Below are 24821 nucleotides of genomic sequence, written 5' to 3' on the forward strand. Positions count from 1 at the left end.
AGAGGTGGGGCAGTAGTTTTCTAAAATTAGCCTTTAAGGCAAAATCTGGTAAAGTCAAATTTGTCAAAATTTCTGAAAAGCCCTTCAGTTTACTCCAAAATTTATAGGACCAGAGGCCTAGAAGCTCCTAAATCAAGAGGTACCTTTGGTTTCTCTTTGATTTCGGTCTTGTTCCCTGTCCCCTCCTGAGTCCCTGACCCCCTCTGTGGGACAGTGGGTCTGTGTGCTTCAGGCTGGAAGACAATCAGAGATTCCTTGTTTGCTGTCTCACTCTTTTTCTTTTTTTGCCAAGTGTTTAGAGTTGAATTTGTGTTGGATAAGTGGTATCTGCTGTGTCTCTATTATAAGTATGGTATCTTCTTTTCACTTAAGGTTTACAGCGTAGAAATATGACAACTATTCAAGTAAATTATAACATTTTAGCATTCTGCTGGGTGGTGAGGTTTAAAAAAAATCAGATGGGGAAGACTTGGCAATAGTCAGTGTGAAAAAGAGGAAAGGGTTTACCAGCGAACCACAGGTTTAGGAGTAACCAGCAGTTAAGGCTTGGTTGCTAAAAAAGGAAAAGAAAAAGGAAGGAAAGAAAGGAAAGCTGACTCTGGCAGCATTCATGAAAATGAAATGTCTAGATTCAGGAAATGAATGGATGATTATTCTTCTCAGATGGATATTGACAAAACAGAGCAACCAGATAGTGAAGAACTTGGAATTTCCTAAGCTGAAGGAATTGAGAATGTTTAGCACAGAGAAGGAAATATTTTGAAGATAGGAGACTGATGCCAAGTAATGTAAAGGAAACTTTTCTGGCTTAGGAGTCAGGGAACCTGGCCTAACTAGTTAACTAGTTAAAATACCTTGGGTGGGGAGGGAGCGCCTGAGTGGCTCAGCCATTTGGGTGACTGACTCTTGGTTTCAGCTTGATTCACAATCTCGGGGTCATCAGATTAGGCCTGCATCCAACTCCATGCTCAGCTCAGAATCTGCTTATCTCTCCCCCTCCCCTTGCTTGCACTCTCTCCCTCTCTCTCTCTCTCTCTCTCTCTCTCCAATAGATAAATAAATAAAATCTTTAAAAGATAATAATAAAAACAAAATACCTTAGATGGTAATTATCTCCCTTGACCTTTGTTTCTGATTTTCAATATCTGAAAGATTTTCATGTGAAAGTAAAGATACACATAACAATAAAATTGCTCTCGAGCGTAGAATTGGAACCAATGGTTAGAAATTGCAGGAAAGAGTAAAAGCCACCACATAGTGTAAAAAGATATCTGAAAAAAAAAAAAAAAAGATATCTGCAATTCACATAATCAACAAAGGACTAATAATCAAAATAGGTAAATAGCTTCTATAAATCAAGAAGGAAAAAAAAAAAAACACAGTAGAAAAATGAACAAAAGCCCTAACTAGGCATTTCACTTTCAGAACGTGAAACCTAAGTAGTCAATAAATATGTTAAAATAATAACTGAGAAATTCAAATAAAGACCACATTGAGATATCATTTTATCTCCTCTAAATTGTTGAAAATTAAATCTTATATGCTTAGTGAGTATACAGAACAAGGGGAAATCTCATGTCCTGCTGCGTAAGTTAAATTAGTACAACCACTTTGGAAAACAGTTCCCCTCTTAGGTATATTATTAAAGAAACTTATACACCTGCCTCAGTAGAAATGTACAGAATATTCTTAGCACCACTGTTGGTAAAAACAGCAACCTGTTAACAAGCTAAATGTCCATTGCAAGAAAATGGAATAATAGATGGTAATATATTCACCAATGGAATACTCTGTAGCAGCAAAGAAATAAAAATGATGTAGTATAGCTACATGCAAAATCACAGACAAATCTTACATAAGGTTGGATAAGAAAATGAAGTTACAGAAGACTACATATTGAGGGATACCATAACTTGAAGGTCAGAAACAAAATAAACTAATATATTGTTTGGGGACACATATCTATGTGGTGAAAATATTTTTAAAAGCACAGGAATGATAAACACAAATTCAGGATAAAGGTTACCTAGGGTTGAGATGGTGAGAAGCATAAAAGTAGATTCAAAGATATCTATTAATATTCCAGTTATTAAGTTGGATATGGATCTATTGGCATTTGTGTTTATTATTATGCTTTGAAATTTACACTTCATATATTCTTCTGTGTATGTATAAATATATATATATATTACATAATATTTTATTATAAGGCCAGGGATTGGAATTTAGAACAGGAAACCTTTCTTTTAAAGGAAAAAGTTTGTTGAAAAATGGAATGATCTGCCTTGAGAGGTAGTGAAGACCTCATGCTAGAGGGGTCCACACAGAGTGGAAAGTTTGTGTGCTAAGCACTGTGGGGAGCGGAGATAGGAGGAGGGGCAAGATGTGATGGTCCAAAGCGAATGGGAAACCGAACTGAATGTCTCAATTCTGTTCCAATTCTAACTATCTTGCTGTATTTCTGCATTTTTAAATCAGTATATTTCTGCCTACTTCTAGATAAAGTCAGGGGAAGAAAGTTGGGTCTTACATGTACAAGTATGGGTTTTAAACTTTATGTTATTTCTACTTTTCTTTTTCCTGTGCTAATCACCATTTGTATTTTTACACAGCTTCACCCCACTTAACTTCAGTTGTTTGCAGATTTATGAAATACCCCAAGAAATTAGCTAAAAGGATAAGTGCTAAAGTTGGCATTTCAGCCAAAGTTGAACTTAACATATTGGTGAGGAGGGGATATATTATCATACGTATTTGGAAGGGAGCAGAGGACACTGCTGTAGAAAATATTAACTTTTCTTAATGATGCAGGATTCTTTTTTTGAGGGGACTGCTAAGACAATTAGTCTTAAAATATTAAAATGTCAATAATTTATGATGATCTAGATACACTGCTTTACACATTAAGGAGACCTTACTTTAGAAAAATGGAAAATCAGGATGCCCTAGTCTGCATATCCGAGAGCATTCCAGAACCGACTGTGGAATGGGTGTTCTGCGATTCACAGAGTGAAAGGTATGACATCTATAGAGGTAATTGCTATTATCGCTTTACTTTTTTAGTCTTTTTCTAGCATAGTTGACATCACATTGTATGTATAAGTTGGCTTATCAGAAGAGTGGGGATGGGAAAGTACTTACCTTATGCTACAGTGATTGATACATGCGAGCCACATAGAAGGGCGGCTGACAGTGCTATGTGAATGTTTACTTTCATTTTTCATATGGGCCATAGCTAAGTTCCCACAAAGTGAGAATTCATGCAGTCTGAGCTAATACAAACTTACTAAACAATTTTTGCGAAAAATGGGACTAAGTAGGAGGGAAAAGAATAAAAAATTAGGTTACTGGGTGATATGAATGTGATCCCAAATTTTAAAAGAAGAGATTATTTGTAGATACATACGTAACATTCACATAGGGAAAAAAAGATAGGAAATCTACACACCAAAATAATAACAGTTGTTCTCTCAGAGTGGTAGGAATATAAACAATTGAAATTGTTTTCTTTGGATTTTTCTGTATCTTCCAAAATCTCTACAATGAGCCCAGTTATTGTTGTCTTATAATAAGAAAAACAATATCCTGAAGAAATGATATGTCAACAAAAGAAAGAATACACTTGACTAAAGTGATATGGGGAAGTAATCATACATAGGCTCAAAAGCAATCCTTGCTTTCTGAAAGGCAGTGGTTAAGGAAACTCTCAGGAGGAATCCGAGTCTGTTTTATGCTGGGGGAAGATGGGGAACCAAGGGGTGAAGGTAGAGGGCTGAGTGGGTGGGGAGCATGGGGTTGGGGATGAAGGGGGGAGGGTGGGGGATGGGAGGCTGAGGAAGTGTTGGGGGGCGGGTGGTGGTGGTGAGGGTGTGGAGTTGAGAGGGAAGAGGTGGTGGTGGTGGTGAGGGGGTACTGTGTCAGGTCCTGAGACCTCCTGACTTCCCTCCTGCGCCACACCTCACCTCTTCTCCATGAGCTCTACTGACTGGGATGACTTCTGCAAGTTTCTTCTCTTCCTCTCCCCTCGCTGTCCTCTTCTGGGCTTCAAAGGAAAGATACCCACCTTGTTAAGCTGTATTGAAACCTAATCATGCTTTTCCTTTTCTCTTGTCTTTTTTCCCTTCTTTCTGTCTTCTTTCTCCATTCTTTCTTTCTCTAAACAACAACAACAACAAAAGAGGTCACCAAACCCCCCTAAATTTAAACTTGCATAAAAATGTGAGTAATTCAGGGCACCTGGCTGGCTCAGTTGGTAAAGTATGGGACTCTTAATCTCTTATGGTGAGTTCAAGCCCCAGACTGGGTATAGAACTCACTTAAAAAAAAAAAAAAGTACATAATTCTGTCCAGTGTTATTCTATTTTTTTTTTTTTAGTGTTATTCTAATTGGTTTAAGTAATGAGTAACTAACTAGAAACTTTAGATTTGGTTTTGCTTACCTTTTGACCCGCTCCTTTTTCTTAAACAGCTCTAGAACCTTTCACTTTGTTTTTCTCCTGCACATGCATTTATAACTTTAAAAGGTGTTTGGTCAGATGGCTATTATTTTCTAATTGCAGCTGTAAAGGGGAAAGTCCAGCTGTTGTTACAAAGGAGGAAAGCGTACTTCATGAACTGTTTGGAACAGACATAAGGTGCTGTGCAAGAAATGAGCTGGGCAGGGAGTGTACCAAGCTGTTCACAATAGGTAGGACCATGAGACTGGGTACTTCTCTTTTCAGTAACTATTCTTTAGGAAAAACCCGAGACTGACGGTGACTGCTTAGGTAATCATTTACCACCCGAGCTGCCATGGTTCCTTATGCCATTTAGAATATTATGAATTCTGGAGCTGCTGATTTCTTTATGAAAGGGTGAACAGTCTCTAAAGGATCCTTCTATCCAGGCAGCTCGTAACATTTGAGATGATAGGAAACATCTTTGTTCTTCAGAATGTTCGGGATGTATTTTGCAGTGAGGAAACAAAAACTCACCTGGTTTTCTGACTCAGGATGTTTTTGTCCTTCCAGATCTAAATCAAACTCCTCAGACCACCCCGCCACAATTATTTCTTAAGGTAGGGGAGCCCTTATGGATAAGGTGCAAAGCTGTTCACATAAACCACGGATTCGGACTCACATGGGAGCTAGAAAATAAAGCCCTGGAGGAGGTAATATGACAAGTTTGCATTCTGACACTGCAGAAACAATGAACAAATAGTACAGGTTGAAATCATTAAATTCAAACTCTGTTTTATTAAAATCTAGGGCAGCTACTTTGAGATGAGTACCTATTCCACAAACAGAACTATGATACGGATTCTGTTTGCTTTTGTATCATCAGTGGGAAGAAACGACACTGGCTATTACACTTGTTCCTCTTCAGAACATCCCAGTAAATCAGCTTTGGTTACCATCCTAGGTAATGCAGGCCGCTCACACAATCTTTATTGATCTTTTTAGTTGCTTTAGTGTGGAATGTGAGGTATGTACCGCAGATTCTGATTTCAGTATACCTTGGTATCAAAAAGCTGAGAACGAAACTGAATTAGAATAGTTTTGTAAATAGAAGCTGCTTATCCCCTTCCTTTGCCACTTAAACTGGGCTCGCTTGAATGCCACTGTCTTTGCGCTGTCATTGTAATGTGACCATCTGTTGGGGGATGTTTGTCTACCAACGGACTAAGTTTACTAAGGACCCTTCTATCCTTGTGGTCCAAAACCTGGCAGAGCACCTGCCAAGAAATAGGCACTTAATAAATTCTTGTTCTGAGAACCAAGGGTGATGAGCAAGGACAGAGCGAAGGGACAAGCCCGTAGATGCATTGAAATGGGGTGGACTGAATAGGATTTGAAAATCGCCACGCTTAAGTAATCTCAGATCAGGTGGCAGCCTCCAGCCATACTGAAAATGCTAGGAAATGAAGTGATTCTTGTATCAAACTAATACAGAAGAGCTCCACGAAGAAACCTGGTGAATACTGCTGGCTAGATTGTTTTATTTGTGCCCAAGATTATTTTACGTGGGATGCCTCACTCACTGAAAGAGCCCTTCTAACTCAGTAGAGGGCTTCCAAATTCTGGCAGTCCATCCCTCGCATGGGCGTGATTGGCTGGGCTAGGGGAGCCCTTCGATCCCTTGAAATTATTCACAAAATCTGGAGATTGATTTATATACATTTCTTTTGGGAAGAGGGTCAATTATTTCCATGCAATTCTTAGAGAAATCTTGACTGTAGAAGGTGAAGAACTTGGGCTCATAACTATGGCCGGGACTCCTGTATTTCTTATCTGACTATTAATTCTGCAGCAGGCCCACATTTGAGTTTTCTTACATTAAACTGATGAATAAAAATGTATTGTATCTTTTCAATGTATTTCCATCTGAATGCCATCTAATTTATAAATGTACTTTTTTTTTTTTAACAGAAAAGGGATTTATAAATGCTTCCAAATCAAGTGAGGATTATGAGATTGACCAGTATGAAGAGTTTTGTTTTTCTGTCAGGTTTAAAGCATACCCACAGATCAGATGTACATGGACCTTCTCTCGAAAATCGTTTCCTTGTGAACAAAGTGGCCTCGATGATGGGTACAGGTGAGCCAGCAAAGAGCTCAGGGGCCCACCAGGCTTAGCGCAACCCTCCTCTTCTTGCCCCCAGAACAGCAGTTTGGTATTACGTGTTTAGATATTATTGAGTTGAGGCTGAAGATGAGAAAAGAAAAAGCAGAGGTGAGGACATCATAACAGTCTTATAATCAGTTCAAATAGTGTAACCCACTGCACATACACACACAAAAAAAACCCCAGAAAGAATCCTATTAGTTTGAGTATGGTTCTGTGGCATTTTCTGAGTCACTAGATTGTTACTTCCTATTTGAGAGTACTGTGCTGTAGTGTACCGAATCTCCCTCTGCACGTATGCAGATGATTGAGGAAGTAAAACTTCTTAAAAACAGCAAAACATTACCTATAAGTGTATTGATTTAAATTTTCAAAAAAATAAACACAGAAATAGCCTAAGAATACATGCTAAAGGAAAATTTCATTTTCTTGGAGATTTATACAATCGAATTCAGGATTGTCTTATGGGAGAAACTCTTCGTTTCCTTTTTGGAAAACAGAAAACAAGTTTTTTTTCTTGTATTTTCTATAGTTATGACACCTCTTATCTCTTTGTTGTTGTTGTTTAAAGATTTTCATTTATTTATTCATGGGAGACACAGAGAGAGGCAGAAACAGGCAGAGGGAGGGACAGGCTTCCTGCAGGAAACCTGACATGGGGCTCAATCCCAGGACTCCAAGATCACGACCTGAGCAGGCAGGTCATGACAACCACTGAGCCACCTAGGTGCCTTCCTTTTTAAAAGATTTTATTTATACCCCTTATCTCTTAAACGTATGTAACATGATTCCATGGTAGACTCTGAGTGCCTGAATGTACTTGTCATCTCTCAAGTAGGTCAGTGGTCTAGAATAAATTGTTTCTCCACATGGGACCCATAAACCACTTCTATAGGAATCATCTGGGCAAATGTTAAAAATGTGTATTCCTGGCTCCCAGTCTAGTCATGCTGAATAATTGGGGCAAAATGCCCAGATTCCACATTTTTCGTCACCTCCGATGATTTCTATCACAGGTTTAGTTAGACATGTGTGGTGCAATACAATAGCTACCAGAATCATGTGGCTATTGAGTACTTGAAATCGCCCAGTCCTGATTAAGATGTGCCATAACTATAAAACACACACTAGGTTTTGAAGACTTAGTGTGAAAAAGAATGTAAAATATCTCAATTTTTATACTGATTATATGTTAAATGATAGTATTTTGGATATATTGTGTTAAGTAAAACCAGTGGTTACTTTTTACTTATTTTTCTTTTTTATAGCTAACTGGCTTGGATTATGTTTCTATTGGATAGCATCAGTCCAGGTGAAAAGAAAGAGTTGTTTTTTTAACCTTGATTCTTCTCTGTTTCACAATTAATGCGCTTTTCTTCATTCCCCAAAATGATTTATAACTGATCCTTGTTTGCGTTTTGAAAAAGAGCTGTAATGCAGAGTTTGCATGGAACCTTCTGTCCTCTCTTGCCCTAACCTCTTAATGTTCAGAGCATTCATTTCTCAGTTAATTAAGAGCACAGCCTTTGACCTGTGAGCTGACTGATCCCCACCTCCCTGACTCAGGGTTTCTCGAAAGCAGACTATCGACATCTTGGGCTGGATAATTCTTTGTTCTGGGGGTTGTCCTGTGCAATGTAGGATGTTTAGCAGCATCTCTGGCCTCCACCCACTGATGTCAGTAGCAACCCTACCCCCAGTTGTGACAACCAAAAGCATCTCTGGACATTGCCAAATGTTCTTGGTTTGGAAAAATTTCTGGGTTGAGAACCACTGACTCAGAGGGATCATTCTGTTGTCTATAAGCTTTTATTTGGAATTATCAAACTTTTGCAAGTAGGTGACCAGGGAGTCAGCTCCTGTCTTCCTAGTTGAATTGACCACTATGTTCAAAATGATATCAACATCCACTCCCTTCTTTGTATTGTGATCCAGTGTCAAAGAAGCTCTTAGTGCTGTGGGATTCTCTTTTGAACCTGATCCAAAGAGTTAGAGGATCAACTCAATTTAGTTCAACAGATATTCCTTAAATATCTTCTTGATGGGCTTGATGCTGTGAGGGTCTACAAGAATGAATAAGGTAATGTCTCTTTCTCTCCCCTCCCCAAATTAGACAGGCACATTCAAAGGCAAGAGGCACCTGGGAGATCATTTATTGCTCCTGTGCTGCTGACTTCTGGCACAAGCTCTTGAGATTTTACAGAGTCACTGATTAGAGGACCGTGCCTCTGATACATAGATCACAGGCCAATCTAATGGGCTAGTTAATTCTGTTTCATTCCATGGTCACAATCTGCACCCCTGACCCCAAGTAGTTATCCTGTAGAGGTAGCCAAATGAGTAAATCAAGACAGATCCCGATTCTTAGAGTGTTCTGTCTCTCTCATTCATAATTGTCCAGTAATATAGTTCCCCTCTTTGTGTATTGAATCTCACCAGTGAGTTTAGACACTGCTCCATAGGAGGAGAACTCTGTCACTTCTCTATCTTTATACAATATCTTGTTGAGGCAACGTATGTTTAATAAATGAATGAATTCGTCATGACCCCTGGAAGTGGTGATGCATAGCCTGGGCCAGAATGAATCAATGGCCTCCTCTTTGCACTGCAAGGATCACACACACGACACTCACCACAACACCCAACACTCAGAGTTTATTTTATTTAAAAAGTTCTTGGGCAGCCCACGTGGCTCAGCGGTTTAGCGCTGCCTTCAGCCCAGGGTGTGATCCTAGAGACCTGGGATCGAGTCCCACGTCGGGCTCCCTGCATGGAGCCTGCTTCTCCCTCTGCCTGTGTCTCTGCCTCTCTCTCCCTGTGTCTCTCATGAATAAATAAATAAAATCTTTAAAAAATAATAAAAAGTTCTTGAAGGGCCACGGTGTTTGTTGATGATAATGACACTACACTGGATATCATGCATCACCATATGCACCACTTAACACACAACACAGAGAAAAGATGGAGGTTCCTTCTTCGTGAAAAAGATGCTCAAAATATTGAACAAAAAATGGACAATGAAAAATCTGAATGTAGCTTCGAAAGAGTGCCCTAAATGTCTTTTGCTCTACACACGAGGTTCTGTGTTGAGATAGCAGGTCGCAGACTCAATTATAATCTGAGTTCTTTTCCATTTTTTGTCATAAAAAGTTTCCAATTTACTAATGAGTTGAAAGAATAGTACAGTGAGAGTCCTTTACTTTACCACTTACATTCAACAGTTCAAACTGAAATTTGTTTGCGAAGTACAGTATTTTAAGCATGTTGCAACAGATGACTTTATAAGCAGACTGCCATGAGGTTTTTTAGATGTAACTGAAAGGCGTCTGTAGGAACACTCCTTGTGAAAAAAAAGGCAATGGTGTGGTCATAATGTGTGTGCCAGAAGTCCAGCAGCTTCCCCACCTCCATAGCTTCATTTCTCCTATTTACTTCCTCAAATATTACACTCCAAGTGTGAGGGCTTGCCTTTCTGTGTTTACATTTTATTCAACTGTAATTTTCTAGCAGTCCTGATATCTTGATCTTGAGAAGAGGTCCTAGGATAGTCATGTGTCGGTTCACATAATTTCCTATCTCTATAGACTTACTTATAAATGCCAAATCTACCTTAGTTTTTCCCAGTTTCATGGTTAAAAAATATAAAATAAAAACCCAAACCTTAAGATGTTATAATTATTTAGTGATTCTTTCTGAAAGGCTCTCCTTAGCTTCCCCAATCCCCGTGTTTTTCTTTCCTCTGGAGTATTTCATTTTCCTACTCTAGTGGCCTTGAGTTCTGCTCACATCAGGTATTAACTGAGGACTTGCAAGAAGCAGTAGTGTGGTGACATGTGAATTTTGGGCGGTGAGATGCTGTCCTGCTCAAGAATAGACTAACAGGGATGCCTTAGTGGCTCAGTGGTTGAGCATCTGCCTTTGGCTCAGGTCGTGTGATCCAAGAGTCCTGGGATCAAGTCCCATATCAGGCTCCCTGCTTCTTCCTCTGCTTATGTCTCTGCCTCTCTCTATTTCTCTCATGAATAAATAAATAAAATCTTAAAAAGAAGAAAAAAAAAAACCCAGACTAACAAAAAAGCAAGTTCTCATTTCAATAAATGACATGTAATTGCAGAAGTGTATGGAGCCTCTTTGGGATGATTTTTTTTCTTCTGGAAGGAGATGGGCCTTGAACACATACAGAATGGAGGTAATAATCCTGTGGGTTCAGTGAAGTACTGAGAGTCCCCAGAAAACACTGCCTCCCTTCCCTGCTGCTGTTTGGGGCAGTAGAGCTGTTCCTTTTCTCCCAAAGACCCCATTCATTGAGAGTGAAAGAAACTTCTTTAAACTCTGACCACATGCCAGACATTGTGCATATCCTTTCCCTGGATTATCTTGTTTAATACCCATAATTCCAATTTATGAAAGACAGGAGCAGCCTGTTACTTGCCCACGGGAGGCAAAGTCAGTACTCCTCCTTTACTCCTGTTTTCTGAAATTGCCTTAAAATAAAGAAAAACAGAAAAAACACCAATATCTCTACTTCTAGAGGTTATATTTCAACTCCTTCTATGTAACCACATGATAGCAACATATAAATACAGGTTTTTATACAAATATGGCATTAATTTTGCTATTTGTAACCTGATTTTTTATTTAAAATATATTGTGAACATCTCTCTATTGTACTAAGCATTTACCTTATTTACCTTATCATCTTAATGGCTGCATAGTATTCTATTCTACTTTTTAGACCATTTTATTTTAATTGACTCTTGTTGATGATCTTTTGCTTTAGTTTTTTTCTTTGCATCTTTCTTTTTGTTTTAATGTGATTTTCTCACAGTATATGCCACAGTAAAGTTTCTAAATTTCCTTTATATTCAAAATGGTTACTGGGCTTAATAAGCATCATGGTAATGATAATCTAACACATATATTGTGTTCAATATATGAGCTGGGCACTATTACAGACACTTTATACAAAACTACTTAATAAAAATTTAACATAGGGTCACCTGGGTGGCTCAGCGGTTGAGCATCTGCCTTTGGCTCAGGGTGTGATCCCAGGGTCCTGGGATCGATTCCCACATCAGGCTCCCTACAGGGAGTCTGCTTCTCTGTGTCTCTCATGAATAGATAAATAAAATCTTTTAAAAAAATTAAAGACCTCCCTTCCACAACCATAGGAGGTCAATACTATATACTGTCTTAATTTTATAGACAAGGAGGTACAGAGAAGTTAAATGATTTGCCCAAGGCCACACCACTGGCCAATGACAGAGTTGGGAATTCCAGCAAAAACAGTTGACTTCAGAGCCTGTATTTTTATGCATATCACTGTACTGGCTCTGGACACCAACTCATTTCAAAAGTGTAAAGTCCCAAACCCAGTGTGTAAGAAAACAAAAATGCAAGCGTTTTCTTTGGTCATTTAGAAATAAAGTATGCCTCCTTATGAGATGTGCCATGCTTTGCTATTCAGTTTTTTTTTTTTTTTTTTTTTTTTTTTTTTTTTTTTTTTGCTATTCAGTTTTTAATGGTTATATTGCCCCAGGCTTGCTGACTCCCTTGAAATAAAATAAAAACGAGCATGGTGTTGTATAGAGTAATATGAAATGATTAACACCTTCCTCCCACCTCCTGACTGTCTTTATCTGACTCGAGGCAGAAGTTTGAACAGATCTGATTCAACTTCAGCCCTGCCGAAACTACAGTCTGAGGCAGATAGAATCTCTGGCTTCCTGATGGGTGGCTTTCTGAGCTGTGTAAAGCCACCTGTCAGCTCCTTGCTCTCCACTTTCAGAAGCTCTGAGCTTCCCCAATACATGCTTTATTATTCTCTGCATGCTGATTTCACTTTGATAATCCCTTGCTCTCTGAATAAAGCATTCTTCACTTTATAGCAAAATTGTTCCCTGAGCCCCTGGAAAGAGCCTGCCCTCCCTCAGCCCCTCCCCTCTAGGCACTAAACGGAAAGTAAAAATGCCCTGCGTTTTGATTGTACAGAGGAGAAAATCCTTTTCATGGTTTTAATGAGAATACATCTAGTCATCAAGATATGATTTCACTGTAAACTCCAATTTCCTGATCTCCCGTCTCATGCTGGCTGGCCATTTTGAGAAAAACTCTAGAGGAAAGAGGAAGCTTTGAATCTCCAGGTCACCTAGTTGGTTAGTCCCCTTGGAATTCCCAGAGGAGGTTCAGGGACACGGTTGTTGCTATTGCTAGGGTTAACTGTCCTAGAAGGGGTGGGAGGCGGGGACAGGCAGTTTAAAATGACCTGGATATTTGGTTTTGTGTTCAGGCTGCTTATTGTGACCAATTTCCTACCTGGAAGAGTGAGAACATTTCAGATGCTCTCACATCTATCGCAGGGCAGATCATACTTTATTATGACAGAACAAAAGATTTAGGAGGGAAGAAGTCTACAAAATATTTTGCTTCGGTTTGCATGATAATCACTTATTGGTAATTTCTTTTTCTATCCAGTTCATTGGTGCTTTTGGTGGGGTGCCTGGCCCGCCTTTTTTTTAATCTCCTTTCTTCTTCCTTTATAGGGTCTTTGACTATTGTCCAGTGGGAATTAATGTTTTCCCTTTTAGAAGCACGTATCTTTCCCTATTTGGGCCACTTCAACTCTGCCTTCCTAAAGTAGCTACATTTACTTTTCTCCCTGGTGTTATAATTGGGCCTTCCCCCATCTTTCCATCACTTCCACTTCACCAGCCACTTCCTTGTCCGGAAGTAGGTCAGGATAAGAAATTCCACTTTCCACTTCAGCCTTCTTGTTAACAAAGCAAACAAACAAATCACCACCAACAAAAAACCCAGGGCAAACAAAAAACTTGTTAAATGCTCACTTTGAGGGGCGCCTGGGAAGCTCAGTCCGTTAAGCATCTGCCTTTGGCTGGGGTCATGATCCCAGGGTCCTGGGATGGAGGCCCCAGTCAGGCAGGAACATGCTTCTCCCTCTTCCTCTGCCCCTCCCCACCCCCAACTTGTGCTCTCTCTTCCAAATAAATAAAATCTTTTTTTTTTTAATGCTCAATTTGATAGGCCAGAGAAATAAGTTCCCTCATCTCTATACAAAGTCAGAATTCCCCTTTAGCTTTGGAGCGAAGGGCACAGAGGGCTGGTGTCAGATAAACAGGAGCTTGGAAGCTGCTCTGTCAGGTAGTTGCTAGGAGTGTGTGTTGAATCTCAGGGATCGACAGGGATTCTGTTTTCTCCTTCAACTTCCATGTCGAGCGCAGCACCTACTATTTCTTTTTTCCTGGTGCCTCTTGGGTTTCCTCTCTCCTCTCCTTTCCCCTTTTCCCTTACCTTAGACAACACTTGTTTTTGTGTGCTCTGAATTCTCAAATCTGAACTTTTACTTCTGCTCTCGTTGGACTTCCCACACTATACTGGAAATGCTCATCTACCTTCACCACCAAAGTGAAAATTCGGTGAGAACAGAAACTTACCTCTTGTACCTCACCGTTGCATCCCCGATTCTTCCAATAAGTAGATTCTACCATTGATAGTAGAATGAATGAGTGAGTGAGTGAGTGAATGAATGAATGAATTACTGTGTTATTGCAACTGCCTCCAGACTTCTCTCCAGCACACTTTTCCTCTTGCCATCAGTCTAAACTACACTACTGTTCATGGAGCTCCTTTCCTGCTCAGGAATCTGTAGATTGTTCCTGATTTCTCCATGAGGTTCAAATAATGAGGCTTGTTTTTCATAGTCCCTGATCACCCAACCTCAACTTGGGCTTCCCCACCCCTTCCCTGTGGCTGGGCTGGTTGCTGTCTCATGTCTTCAGGAATGCTGTTGCCTCCCCCTTGGATGCCATTCTTTTGCCCTCTCCTTAAAACCAACTCATCTGCAAAGATCTGGCTCAAGTGCCGCTGCTGTGCAGACCTCTGAACTTTTCTCATCTATATTGGCCTCTGCCTTCTTTAATCTTCTATGGGCCTTTTGTTTAATTCAGCCTATGGAGGTTTTGTCCACCCACCTTGATTATGATATTTTTGAGGACAGGATCCAAATTTTATAGATCTTTGCATTCTACATAGCTCCTAGTTTAAGTATAGTTTCCATGCCCTGTGTTCTCCTATTTACACTTTTACCCTGTCAATATATGATTTTTTTATTTTTTAAATTTTTTCTGTTAGTAGGCTGCATGGAGGTAGCCTGATTAAATATCTTCTGAACAAGCCTGAGATTTTCTTATTCTGTCATAAGGGATTTTTTTCCCTATTTCTTCAATGTATAAAAGCCTATTCAACAGCTCTTTGATCCCTTATCTCCTCTACGCTATCTAACATCCCACCGTAACATTCAGCATCCTATATACCAGGTAGGCATGGTGGCTAATCCCCAATATCAAGTTACCCGTTATCAAAATGTATTGAATAGTTAATGAGCACGCCAAGTAGATACTAGAACCTGTTGAAACCACCTGAAGATTTCTGTAGAAACACAGTGGATTTGATCCCTCATCACTGTTAATTGCTATGAAAGTCAAGGGTTGGTTAGAGGTCCTGCCTTGGACCAATGCCAGAGAGCCATCCTTTTAGGAAGCAGAGGGGTTATGGGCTCCTATACCTATGGAGGTTCTTCCATATTTCTGGGAAGTCAGACTAGTCCAGAATATATAGAAGAGTGGGGACAAGAACTTCCTTGTCTTTCTTAGGAACACCTGCCCAATTGAGTGCTTCTCAACCTTTAACGTGCATATGAATCACACGGAGATCATCTTAAAATGCAGACTCTCAATCAGTAGGTTTGGAGCAGGTGCTGAAATTTTGTATTTCAAACCACCTCCTGGATAATACCAATGCTGATGTTACCTGATTGTGGACTACACCACACTTAGATTAGCAAGGGCCTACCATATAGACAACGCTTTGTCCGCTGGACTTCAGGGAGTCAGACTCTCAAGGAAGACCCTCATGCATGCTGACATCCATTTCAGCATCTCCTATAAGAATCTGGCTAAGCATATCTTTCATTCTTTTTCAAACAGCATATCTAAGTTTTGCAACCATAAACACCAGCCAGGAGAATATATATTCCATGCAGAAAATGATGATGCCGAATTCACAAAAATGTTCACACTGAACATAAGAAGTAAGTTAAATTATCAAGAAATTTCGTGTTAATCTTATAATTCCTTAATTATCTATTAACCATGACCAGAAAGAGCTAAGTAATGGCTTAGAAGGGATACTCTAAGCTATTTTTATATGCTGAAGTATGTTGAAATTTTACTTGACATCTACCAGCTTTGTTTATATATAGATCTATATAGATATCTATGTGTCTCTTTATGTGTTCATCCTTTAAAGCTAAGATACTTCTTCCATGTCCTCTCTGAACATGCTTTGGCGTAGTGTCTCATTGACTTTGGTACTTTGAAAGGTCATGTTAAGGATCAGCAGAAAGTCATATTACCTGCCATTTGTCTTAGTACTTTTTGTTTATTTGGCCTATAAAAAGATGAAAGTACATTTTTTTGGACTTTTTGTCCATGTTCTCCTGAAGCTGAGAATCATTTTGATTCTTGGAGATAGAGTTGCACACCTCAGCTCTCTACAGGAGGGGACTGGTAGTGGGAAAATGGTGTTTTGCAAATTGGTGGTAGGGCTGCCTGTCCAGAAAACTCCATACAAGGGGCAAAAAGGGAATAACCAGAGGTCTTGAGTCATCCTGCATATGAGATACCCTCACAGAGGCACAACTGTTTGGAGTAGATGGGAAGGCTAGATGATGCAAACCCTGAAGCCATTTCTGGAAAGTACCATACCACATGAACTTATTTTACGTGTCATTCTCTACAGGGAAACCTCAGGTGCAAGCCAACACATCAGCAAGTCAGGCTTCTTGCTCCTCTGATGGATACCCATTACCATCTTGGACCTGGAAGAAATGTTCAGACAAGTCTCCCAAGTAAGGAGGATATTGGTGTCTCTTGTGTCGGAAGAACATAAAACTCACACTCTCTCTGACATATTGACTCTTTCTCATGAATACAGTTGAAGAAGAAATGATGAAGTATTTAGAGTGTTTACCTTCTGAGTCAGCCATAATTCTAAAGGGTCACAGATTGCTTCTGCTAACTTATAACAGGGAAATCTCTTCTAGAGCTCCCTAGACAAACCCTCACTTCTAATCTGATGACAGCCCCACCCACTGGCCTAACTTCTCTGTCTGCCATTTCCTTTCAGCTGCACGGAGGAAATCACAGAAGGAATTTGGAATAAAAAGGCTAACAGAAAAGTATTTGGACAGTGGACATCGAGCAGTACTCTTAACATGAGTGAAGCTGTAAAAGGATTCCTGGTGAAGTGCTGTGCATACAATTCCCTTGGCACATCTTGTGAAACAATCCTTTTAAACTCACCAGGTATACAGCAGTTGCTATTGTAATGTGCCACCTTCAGGAATTCCCCACTAGAAGGCCATTCCTGTCGTTGGTTTTTATTTGGGGAATTTTACAAGTGCATAGAGGTTCAGTGTGTGAGCCAAGAAGGCTTTTTGAGTCAAGCAAGAATCCCCACTGAACATATGCCATTTTGTAATTCAAGACCAGAGTGACTTCTACTTCCATTAGTATGACTCACGAGTTACAGTGATGGAAGTAGAACCATAAACCCCCAGAATAGGAAGGATTTACCAAAAGATCCAATGCAAGAGAAACTGATTTAGTAATTTCGGGTCTCTACCATTTTCTCTTTAGGTTAATCTCCTTCTGTGCCTTTAAGCCTGCGGTTCTATAATTTCTGGTTTGTTTTTTATTTTTTTAAATTTATTTTATTATTATTATTTTTTCTGGTTTGTTTTTTAGATCCCTCCCAACTTAAACAAGTCTGAAACCTGCCCACCAAGTTTGGTGTTTGGAATCACTGCATCCCCAAAACTAACTTCCCATTCATACGATACCTTCAATGGGAGAGCGCGAACTTTTTTTTTAAATTTATATATCCTGTGGGTTTAACTAGATGTAATTGGTATAACCCTAGCCAGTGATTTTCTTTTTTAAAATGGGGTCAAAATCATTCAAAATATTCTTAGGAAGGGAACTTGTCTTTTATATGAAAATTGCCTGATTTTCCATGGGGAGATGAGTAGGTGCTTGTAAGGACTGCAAAGGATGATTTCTCAAATAGGAGGTGGGAGATTATACTGAGATTCTACTCCATCAACCAGGAACACAGATTCATTGCTCGATGACACTCTTCCCTTGCAGGGCCCTTCCCTTTCATCCAAGACAACGTCTCGTTCTATGCAACAGTTGGGCTCTGTCTTCCCTTCATTGCAATTCTAACCATGCTTATTTGTCACAAGTACAAAAAGGTAAAAGCAAAAGTAAAAATTCATCCCCATTTCCCATTTCTGAGGGACTGCCTGTTGCTAATGGACCCATTATTTCACTTCTGAAGCAATTTAGGTATGAAAGCCAGCTGCAGATGGTACAGGTGACGGGCTCTTTGGATAATGAGTACTTCTACATTGATTTCAGAGAATATGAATATGATCTCAAATGGGAGTTTCCCAGAGAAAATTTAGAATTTGGTAAGACTCGAATGGTCCCAATGTTTCTAGAGTATTTCCTTTCTGTTGGGAAATCTCTAAGGTACACTCACTCACCATTTATCTTGCAGGGAAGGTACTAGGATCAGGTGCTTTTGGAAAAGTGATGAATGCAACAGCTTATGGAATTAGTAAAACAGGAGTCTCCATCCAGGTGGCAGTCAAAATGCTGAAAGGTACAGTAAAGTGGGATGGTGTCCACAAAGATGCACAAAATGGGAGGCATGGTCTCCCGCCTCCTCTTCGTCTATTTGTTTCCATCATTCTTATGCTTATTGCTTGCCATGTTTCAAGGCGGAAAGAGGCCTGAGGTGGGGTTAGGGTCAACCAAGTCGTGAATATATTTTTTATTTTTTTAAGATTTTATTTATTTATTCATAAGAGACACACACACACACAGAGAAGCAGAAACACAGGCAGAGGGAGAAGCAGGCTCCAGGGAGGGAGCCCGATGCAGGACGCGGGACCCGATCCCGGGTCTCCAGTATCAGCCTTGGGCTGAAAGCGGGCGCTAAACCACTGGGCCACCAGGGCTGCCCAAAGTTGTGAATATAAAATACAAGTCATGAATGCCAAACTCCACCTATTCTTCTTCAGGCTTTGTTGAGTACTTTCGGCTTCAATATAAGGGAGTACTGTTACTCCAGGCAGATGTTGTTTCTCACATTTTGATACAGACTCTGGGTAGAAAAACAAATTGAAGCCCTCTGTATTCTCACTTCCCACTCGTGGCTTCATGCCCTCCCACCTGCTCTCCACTGTCGTCCCTCCCCTGAGCACCACTCACTCAGCAAGAGCACCCCAGTTGGCTTTTGCTGAGGTGATCAGCGACCTCCAACAAACTAAATCTAATGAGCATCTTTCAGCCTATATGTTACTTGAATTTTCAGCATAAATTGGCACAACTAGCTGTTCTCTCCTTTAAACACTCTCTCCCTCTGGTTTCCTTGTCATCATATTTCTTTGTTTTTTTTCTCCTCCCTCTCTGCCTGCTTCATGGTCCTTTGTGGGCTCCTGGGCCCAGCTTTTTATGTGGGGTTCCTGAAGGCTTGCTCCTCAACCACCCTCCCTTTCACTCCACACGCTCGCCACAGGCTATGTCAATGACACCCATGACTTCATCCCATGTACAAAAGGTTCTCACAATTGCATCTCCCTTTTGAGCCTCCAGTTTTGTCCAAATGCTTGGGTGTCTCAAAAGTTTCTCTACTTCAGACTGAACTCCTCCAACCCTGGCCCTCCATCAAGGCTCCCTCTCTGTGATTGGTTATGAGTACCAGTGACTAGCTACATTCCCCAGAGTTGGGCAGACCAGGACCTAGGACTCATCCTTGAAACCATCTTCATTCTAGCACCCTACAAGCCATCCCTATCAGGTTTCCTGCTTGGTGTTCCTTGAATCCATCCTCTCCTTCTCTCTATTACACCACCCTAGTCCGAATCTATCTCTCCTGAACAGCTGCAGTAACCTTCCAGGCAGGGACCCTTTAGGCACCCTATAGGAACCCTTACCTCCTTTTAGATTTTTTTTTTTAAGATTTTATGTATTTATTCATGAGAGACACAGAGAGAGTCAGAGACACAGGCAGAGGGAGAAGCAGGCTCCCTGTGGAGAGCCTGATATGAAACTAGATCCTGGGACTCCTAGATCACAACCTGAGACAGAGGCAGATGCTCAACCAGTGAGCCACCCAGGCGTCCCTCTTTTTGGATTCTTGATATTAAAGCCCAAGTGACAGTTATGAAATGCAAAGCAGATCATTTTACTACTTAATTTCCAGATGCTTTTGATAACTCCCGAAGTAGTCTGCACAGTTCTATGCTATCTGGCTGCCCACCTCCCTACCCCACACTCAGCATAGCAGAACACTGATCTTCTTTCAGTTCCTCCAGAGCACAGGGCTGCATCCCACCCCTGGGCCTTTGTACAGGACGATCCCTCTGCTCACCCTTCCCCTTTCATATGGTTCTCTCTCACTCCTCCTTTAGATCTCAGCAGAAATATCACTTCCTCAGGGAAGCCTTCTCTCACACCACAAAGGACATCAACTTCCTTGCTGTATGCTCCGTTATCTCTCCATAGTCTTCTTTCCTATGCAGTTCATTACAGTTGTAATGACCTATTTTCTTAATTATTCCATTAGTGTCTCATCTTCCACATTAGCCTGTAAGCCTCATGAGAGCAAGGGTTGTATCGGTCTTGTGTTTTCTTGTATTTTGATCTTTGCCCAATCTATTACTTCAGTATGGAATATTCTCTCTCCCTTCCCACTGTTTAACTCTTATTTTTCCTCAGGTCTCAGCACAGGTATTTTGGTGTCCCCTTCCACACCTTTCCACCGCTAGGTTAAGTGTCCCTCTTGTGTGACCTCACAGCATCCCAACATTCATTTGCCACTTTGTGTGTATTACACTATGTTGTAATTGTTTATTTCCTTGTTTTCCTTTTCCAGGAGACTCTAAATTCCAGGAAGACAGGGGATGTGTCTTGTCTATAATTCATTCCCCCATTGCTTGGCACATTGCCTCACATACTGTAGGCATTCAATAAATATTTGTTCAGTGAATGAATGAGTGAATTAATGGGTAAGAATGAATAAAAGGTATCTGAAAGTCAGGTGATGAAAGTGCTTTGGAAAAGTTAAGCACACCATAAAATATAATATTTTGGTTGTGAGGAACAAGACATGGACATTTGAAAAGCATGGATCCCTATAAAACATGAAACAGCAGAAGACATGACTCATACTAGTGAGTCATAGCGCTCACATGAAGAATCTCACTCCCATGCCAAAATGTTGGAGTAAAGATACCCCCAAGGATACCCTCACTAAATCAAATTCAATGGCATCAGTGATCTGGAAAAGCTAGCATAAAGGCGAGGATGTCTTCCAAGACAAAATAATGGTATTTGGAAATATTCAATCAAATCTTCACTGAATGTAAAGAAAAGTTATTGTGTCTATAAGAAATAAATACATTAAAAGAGGAGTAGGTGCCTGGTGCCTGGAGAGGGAAACCCAAAGACCCTGCCCTTACCTCTAGGGTTATAGCACCCTCCTGGGCAGGGACTCTTGAATCACTTGGGCACCTCAACCTCAGTGACATGAGACCTTTGAGTTTATCAATAACTACCCTCATGCTGGGATGCCTGGGTGGCTCAGTGGTTGAGCATCTGCCTTCGGCTCAGAGTGTGATCCCAGGATCTGGGATCAGGTCCTGCATCGGGTTCCTTGTGAGGAGCCTGCTTCTCCCCCTGCCTGTCTTTCTCTCTCTCTCTCTCTCTCTGTGTCTCTCATGAATTAATAAATGAATCTTAAAAAAAAAATACCCTCATGCTATGCTTCTAAGCAAGATTGTGAATACAATTTGCCAAGCTATCTGAACTTATCTTCAGGGAGAGAATGCATTGGCCAACAGATACATTCTAGACTATTTGGCAGTTATGTTTCTCATGATCAATTAATGAATCTCTTGAGAACTTGGTTAATGGGAATTGGTCTCTTTGACCTTCTCACCATTGGCTCCATGGACAAATTTAAGGTTTTAGACCTGAGGACCACAAGCTGGAACCAATCTTGCTGACACTCTTATCTTGTCTCTCTGTGCCCAACAAATCCAAGAGTCAAAAAAAAGTTATGTTTCTCCCGTCAGTATATTTATTAACTTCCATTGTGGAGGAAAATCATGTGTTAGTTTGTTTTCTGAGGGTCAACTATAAAGATTCTTATTTTGATACATAGGGGAATGTTCAGTAGAAAGGCACATTATTGGACTCAACTTTTATACTGTGATCTTGAAAATTATGTCTTAAATTCAAGATATTATTATTCAAAATTCATGTATTATTTTATGCATTTTTAAATTTTCATGCAAATCTCCTCTGCACTGAAGAAAGTTTTATTAAAATATCTAAAATATCTATTTTGCTTTAGTTCTATATTTTTTATGCTCTTTCACTGACAGAAAAGGCAGACAGTTCTGAAAGAGAGGCTCTCATGTCTGAACTCAAAATGATGACTCACCTGGGAAACCACGAGAATATCGTGAATCTACTGGGGGCATGCACGCTGTCAGGTAATCAATTCGTATTAAAAACATCTCATCAAAAATATTTTATCTGAAGACAAAGAGGACATTTGTTCTCAGTTTTTCCTCTCCTCAGTGATAGAACAGGCCCTCAAACCTGAGCAGAGGTAGACATCCAGCGCTCTGCAATCAGGTGGGTCAGTATAGTCATCAGAGTGTCATCTCTGTATTGGGATGTGCCACATAACTCTAACCTACTAAACGACAACAGTACCGCAGGTACACTTTGTGGTATCTCATCTACCTGTCCAGATGACGCTTCTCCCCCAGCTGTCAAATTGGCCCAAATGCAGTGGGGAGAATGGCCGTAGAGTTTGGTGGCTGCGTGGTTTGGGCTGCTTCAAATAAGGCACAGCGAAGGCGAGATGTCAAACTCCATTTTCCCAGTATTCAATGGAGCATGTGCTCTGATTCACTTCTGCCCAGAAACATGGGAAAGGTGTGCTGGAGGAGGGTCACTGGGACAAAAAAGTAGAGAACAAGAACAAATGGAACTAAGAAGATACTCATGACCTATATCTCCTACCTCCCTCAAGCAACAGATTGGCATATATTTGCCAAGTGCGCACAATGCAGCTGGCATATTATTCCCAGTTGCAAACTGGAGAATCCAAGTGGCCAGTGATTATTGCTGAGGCAGCAGGTACCACAAGGGCCCACATGGAAGGCAGAAGACACTGCTTTCCAAAGGACTCAGAGCCAAAAGCTGAAATTGAGTTGTACTCAGAAAAAGTTGTACTCTCCCAAAATCAGGAGAGAAGTAGGCTCTCATAGATTATGCTGTCTGTCACACAGACATCTGAAAAAATTATTTGGAATTTGTATACCTATAATGAAAACTCTGTTTCAGGACCAATTTACTTGATTTTTGAATATTGTTGCTATGGTGATCTTCTCAACTATTTAAGAAATAAAAGAGAAAAGTTTCACAGGACATGGACGGAAATTTTCAAGGAACACAATTTCAGTTTTTACCCCACTTTCCAATCACATCCAAATTCCAGGTAAGAGAATTGGGGCAAGGTTTCACAATTAAACATTATAGAACACAGACCCAGTATGATGGTTAAACACCCTGCGCTGGCCTGTCTCTGAAGGCCATAATCCAGCATTGTATGGTCTCTGAGCTCTAGGATCTAGAAAGGTCAATTATCTTTGCTCCTGTTGGTTTCTCTGCTGATTTGGAACAATGAGATTTTCACTTTCCTATGGCACAGGGGCTGTAGCTGTCTCCATCCACCTGTGCCTGAATCACACTCTGGACGCATACTCGGTTTTGGGAAGAGTGTGTCTTTGAGTCTTTCAGCTCTCCTGGATAACCCATAGGAACTGGTAGAAAGAATGAACACTTTTTCCAAAGTCCTTGACATGTTCATAGAGAATAGTTCAGGTCTTGGGAGTTTGGTGCAAAAGAGCTCTGACCTCATAAATTGGATTTTCAAAAATTAAAATGGCTCAATTGACAGAATGTGATGGAGATAAAATTAAGTAGTGGTGACATTTGTCTCTCTGCTCTGGGTTGTATATTCTGTATCCGTAGGGAGCCTGAGTGATTCTTGGTCCTGTTGGGATATTTTGTTTTAGCATGTATAAATGAGGGCTGCAGCAGTTTGGCGGGATGCTTGTCATCCTCCTCATCCATGGAAATTTCTTGCTAATTACTTGAACAATGTATGACACCTTTCTCGAAGTGAATTCACAGGCATTCTTGATAGAATAATTAATTCCTCAATCTATAGTGTGTTTCTATCTCCCTCCACACATATGAAAGGCTCCCCCTTATTCTTTATCCTAAAGGCAGGTTTTTAGAGACTTTTGTCTTTACTGAGGGACTTTTGGAGGGTGCATTTGAGATTCCAGCCTTGTTTTTTCTAGCGTGTAGGTTTCAGTGCTTTGGCCTTCTAAGGTCTAAGATAGAGACCTAACATCTGAAAGCTGGGAGGCCCCTTGGAGATCCCCATGGCCGTTCCTATGTGGTTGCCTTTTCCCGATTCATACGTGTCTCAACCATCCTGTCTTTCATGCTCGTTTCTCTATTCATATTCTAAAACAGAAAATTCTGCAATGTCAACTGTATTCTAGGATAGAGGCTCTTAATGAGTCAGGTAGTGTGAGCAGCACTCCGTGGTTAGTTAGTAACAACCAATGCTGGTCAACAGGGCCTTTGATTTCTTCTAGTCACCAGGGTATTATATACACTGAAGCAATTTAGGAATATTTGTGGTCTGCAAGCATAAAGCCATTTTCCAAAGATATGGAAATTATAAATTGGGCTGAATTTGTATGCTGGAATAAATGGAATAATTGTCTGTATATAATGCACACAGAATTCCTCAGTGAAGAATTTTATGTCATACACCATAAAAGAGAGTTTCGTTGTTACTATTTATTAGTTTCACCGGGAAAGGAAATGCGCTTTATTTACAAAGACCAACTTGAGAAAAGAACGATGGTAAAACACAGGTCTTTAGAGAAGATCTGTATTACAGGCCCTTTTGTAGGGAAAGTAGGCTTTTAGAAACAAGAAGTGTGAGTCCTCATTATACTTTTTGTTAGCTTC

General features: G+C 40.3%; 1 protein-coding gene across 8 annotated transcripts in view; it reads left to right on the forward strand.

Annotated features, from left to right (window-relative positions):
* The window catches only part of FLT3 (fms related receptor tyrosine kinase 3), a 120199-nt gene that overhangs the window by 77359 nt on the left and 18019 nt on the right, over positions 1–24821 (forward strand). For all 8 annotated transcript variants that reach the window (XM_025462618.3, XM_025462617.3, XM_025462621.3 and 5 more), the window contains 13 exons: positions 2887–3016; positions 4560–4687; positions 5010–5149; positions 5247–5400; positions 6408–6576; positions 15606–15709; positions 16420–16528; positions 16807–16985; positions 17829–17935; positions 18022–18154; positions 18244–18348; positions 22139–22249; positions 23112–23265. In XM_025462618.3, coding sequence (XP_025318403.1) covers positions 2887–3016; positions 4560–4687; positions 5010–5149; positions 5247–5400; positions 6408–6576; positions 15606–15709; positions 16420–16528; positions 16807–16985; positions 17829–17935; positions 18022–18154; positions 18244–18348; positions 22139–22249; positions 23112–23265 — 1723 coding nt within the window. The remainder of the gene's footprint in view (positions 1–2886; positions 3017–4559; positions 4688–5009; positions 5150–5246; positions 5401–6407; positions 6577–15605; positions 15710–16419; positions 16529–16806; positions 16986–17828; positions 17936–18021; positions 18155–18243; positions 18349–22138; positions 22250–23111; positions 23266–24821) is intronic.

This window comes from Canis lupus, chromosome 25 (assembly GCF_003254725.2).
Source record: "Canis lupus dingo isolate Sandy chromosome 25, ASM325472v2, whole genome shotgun sequence".
In the NCBI taxonomy this organism is placed as follows: Eukaryota; Metazoa; Chordata; class Mammalia; order Carnivora; family Canidae; genus Canis; species Canis lupus.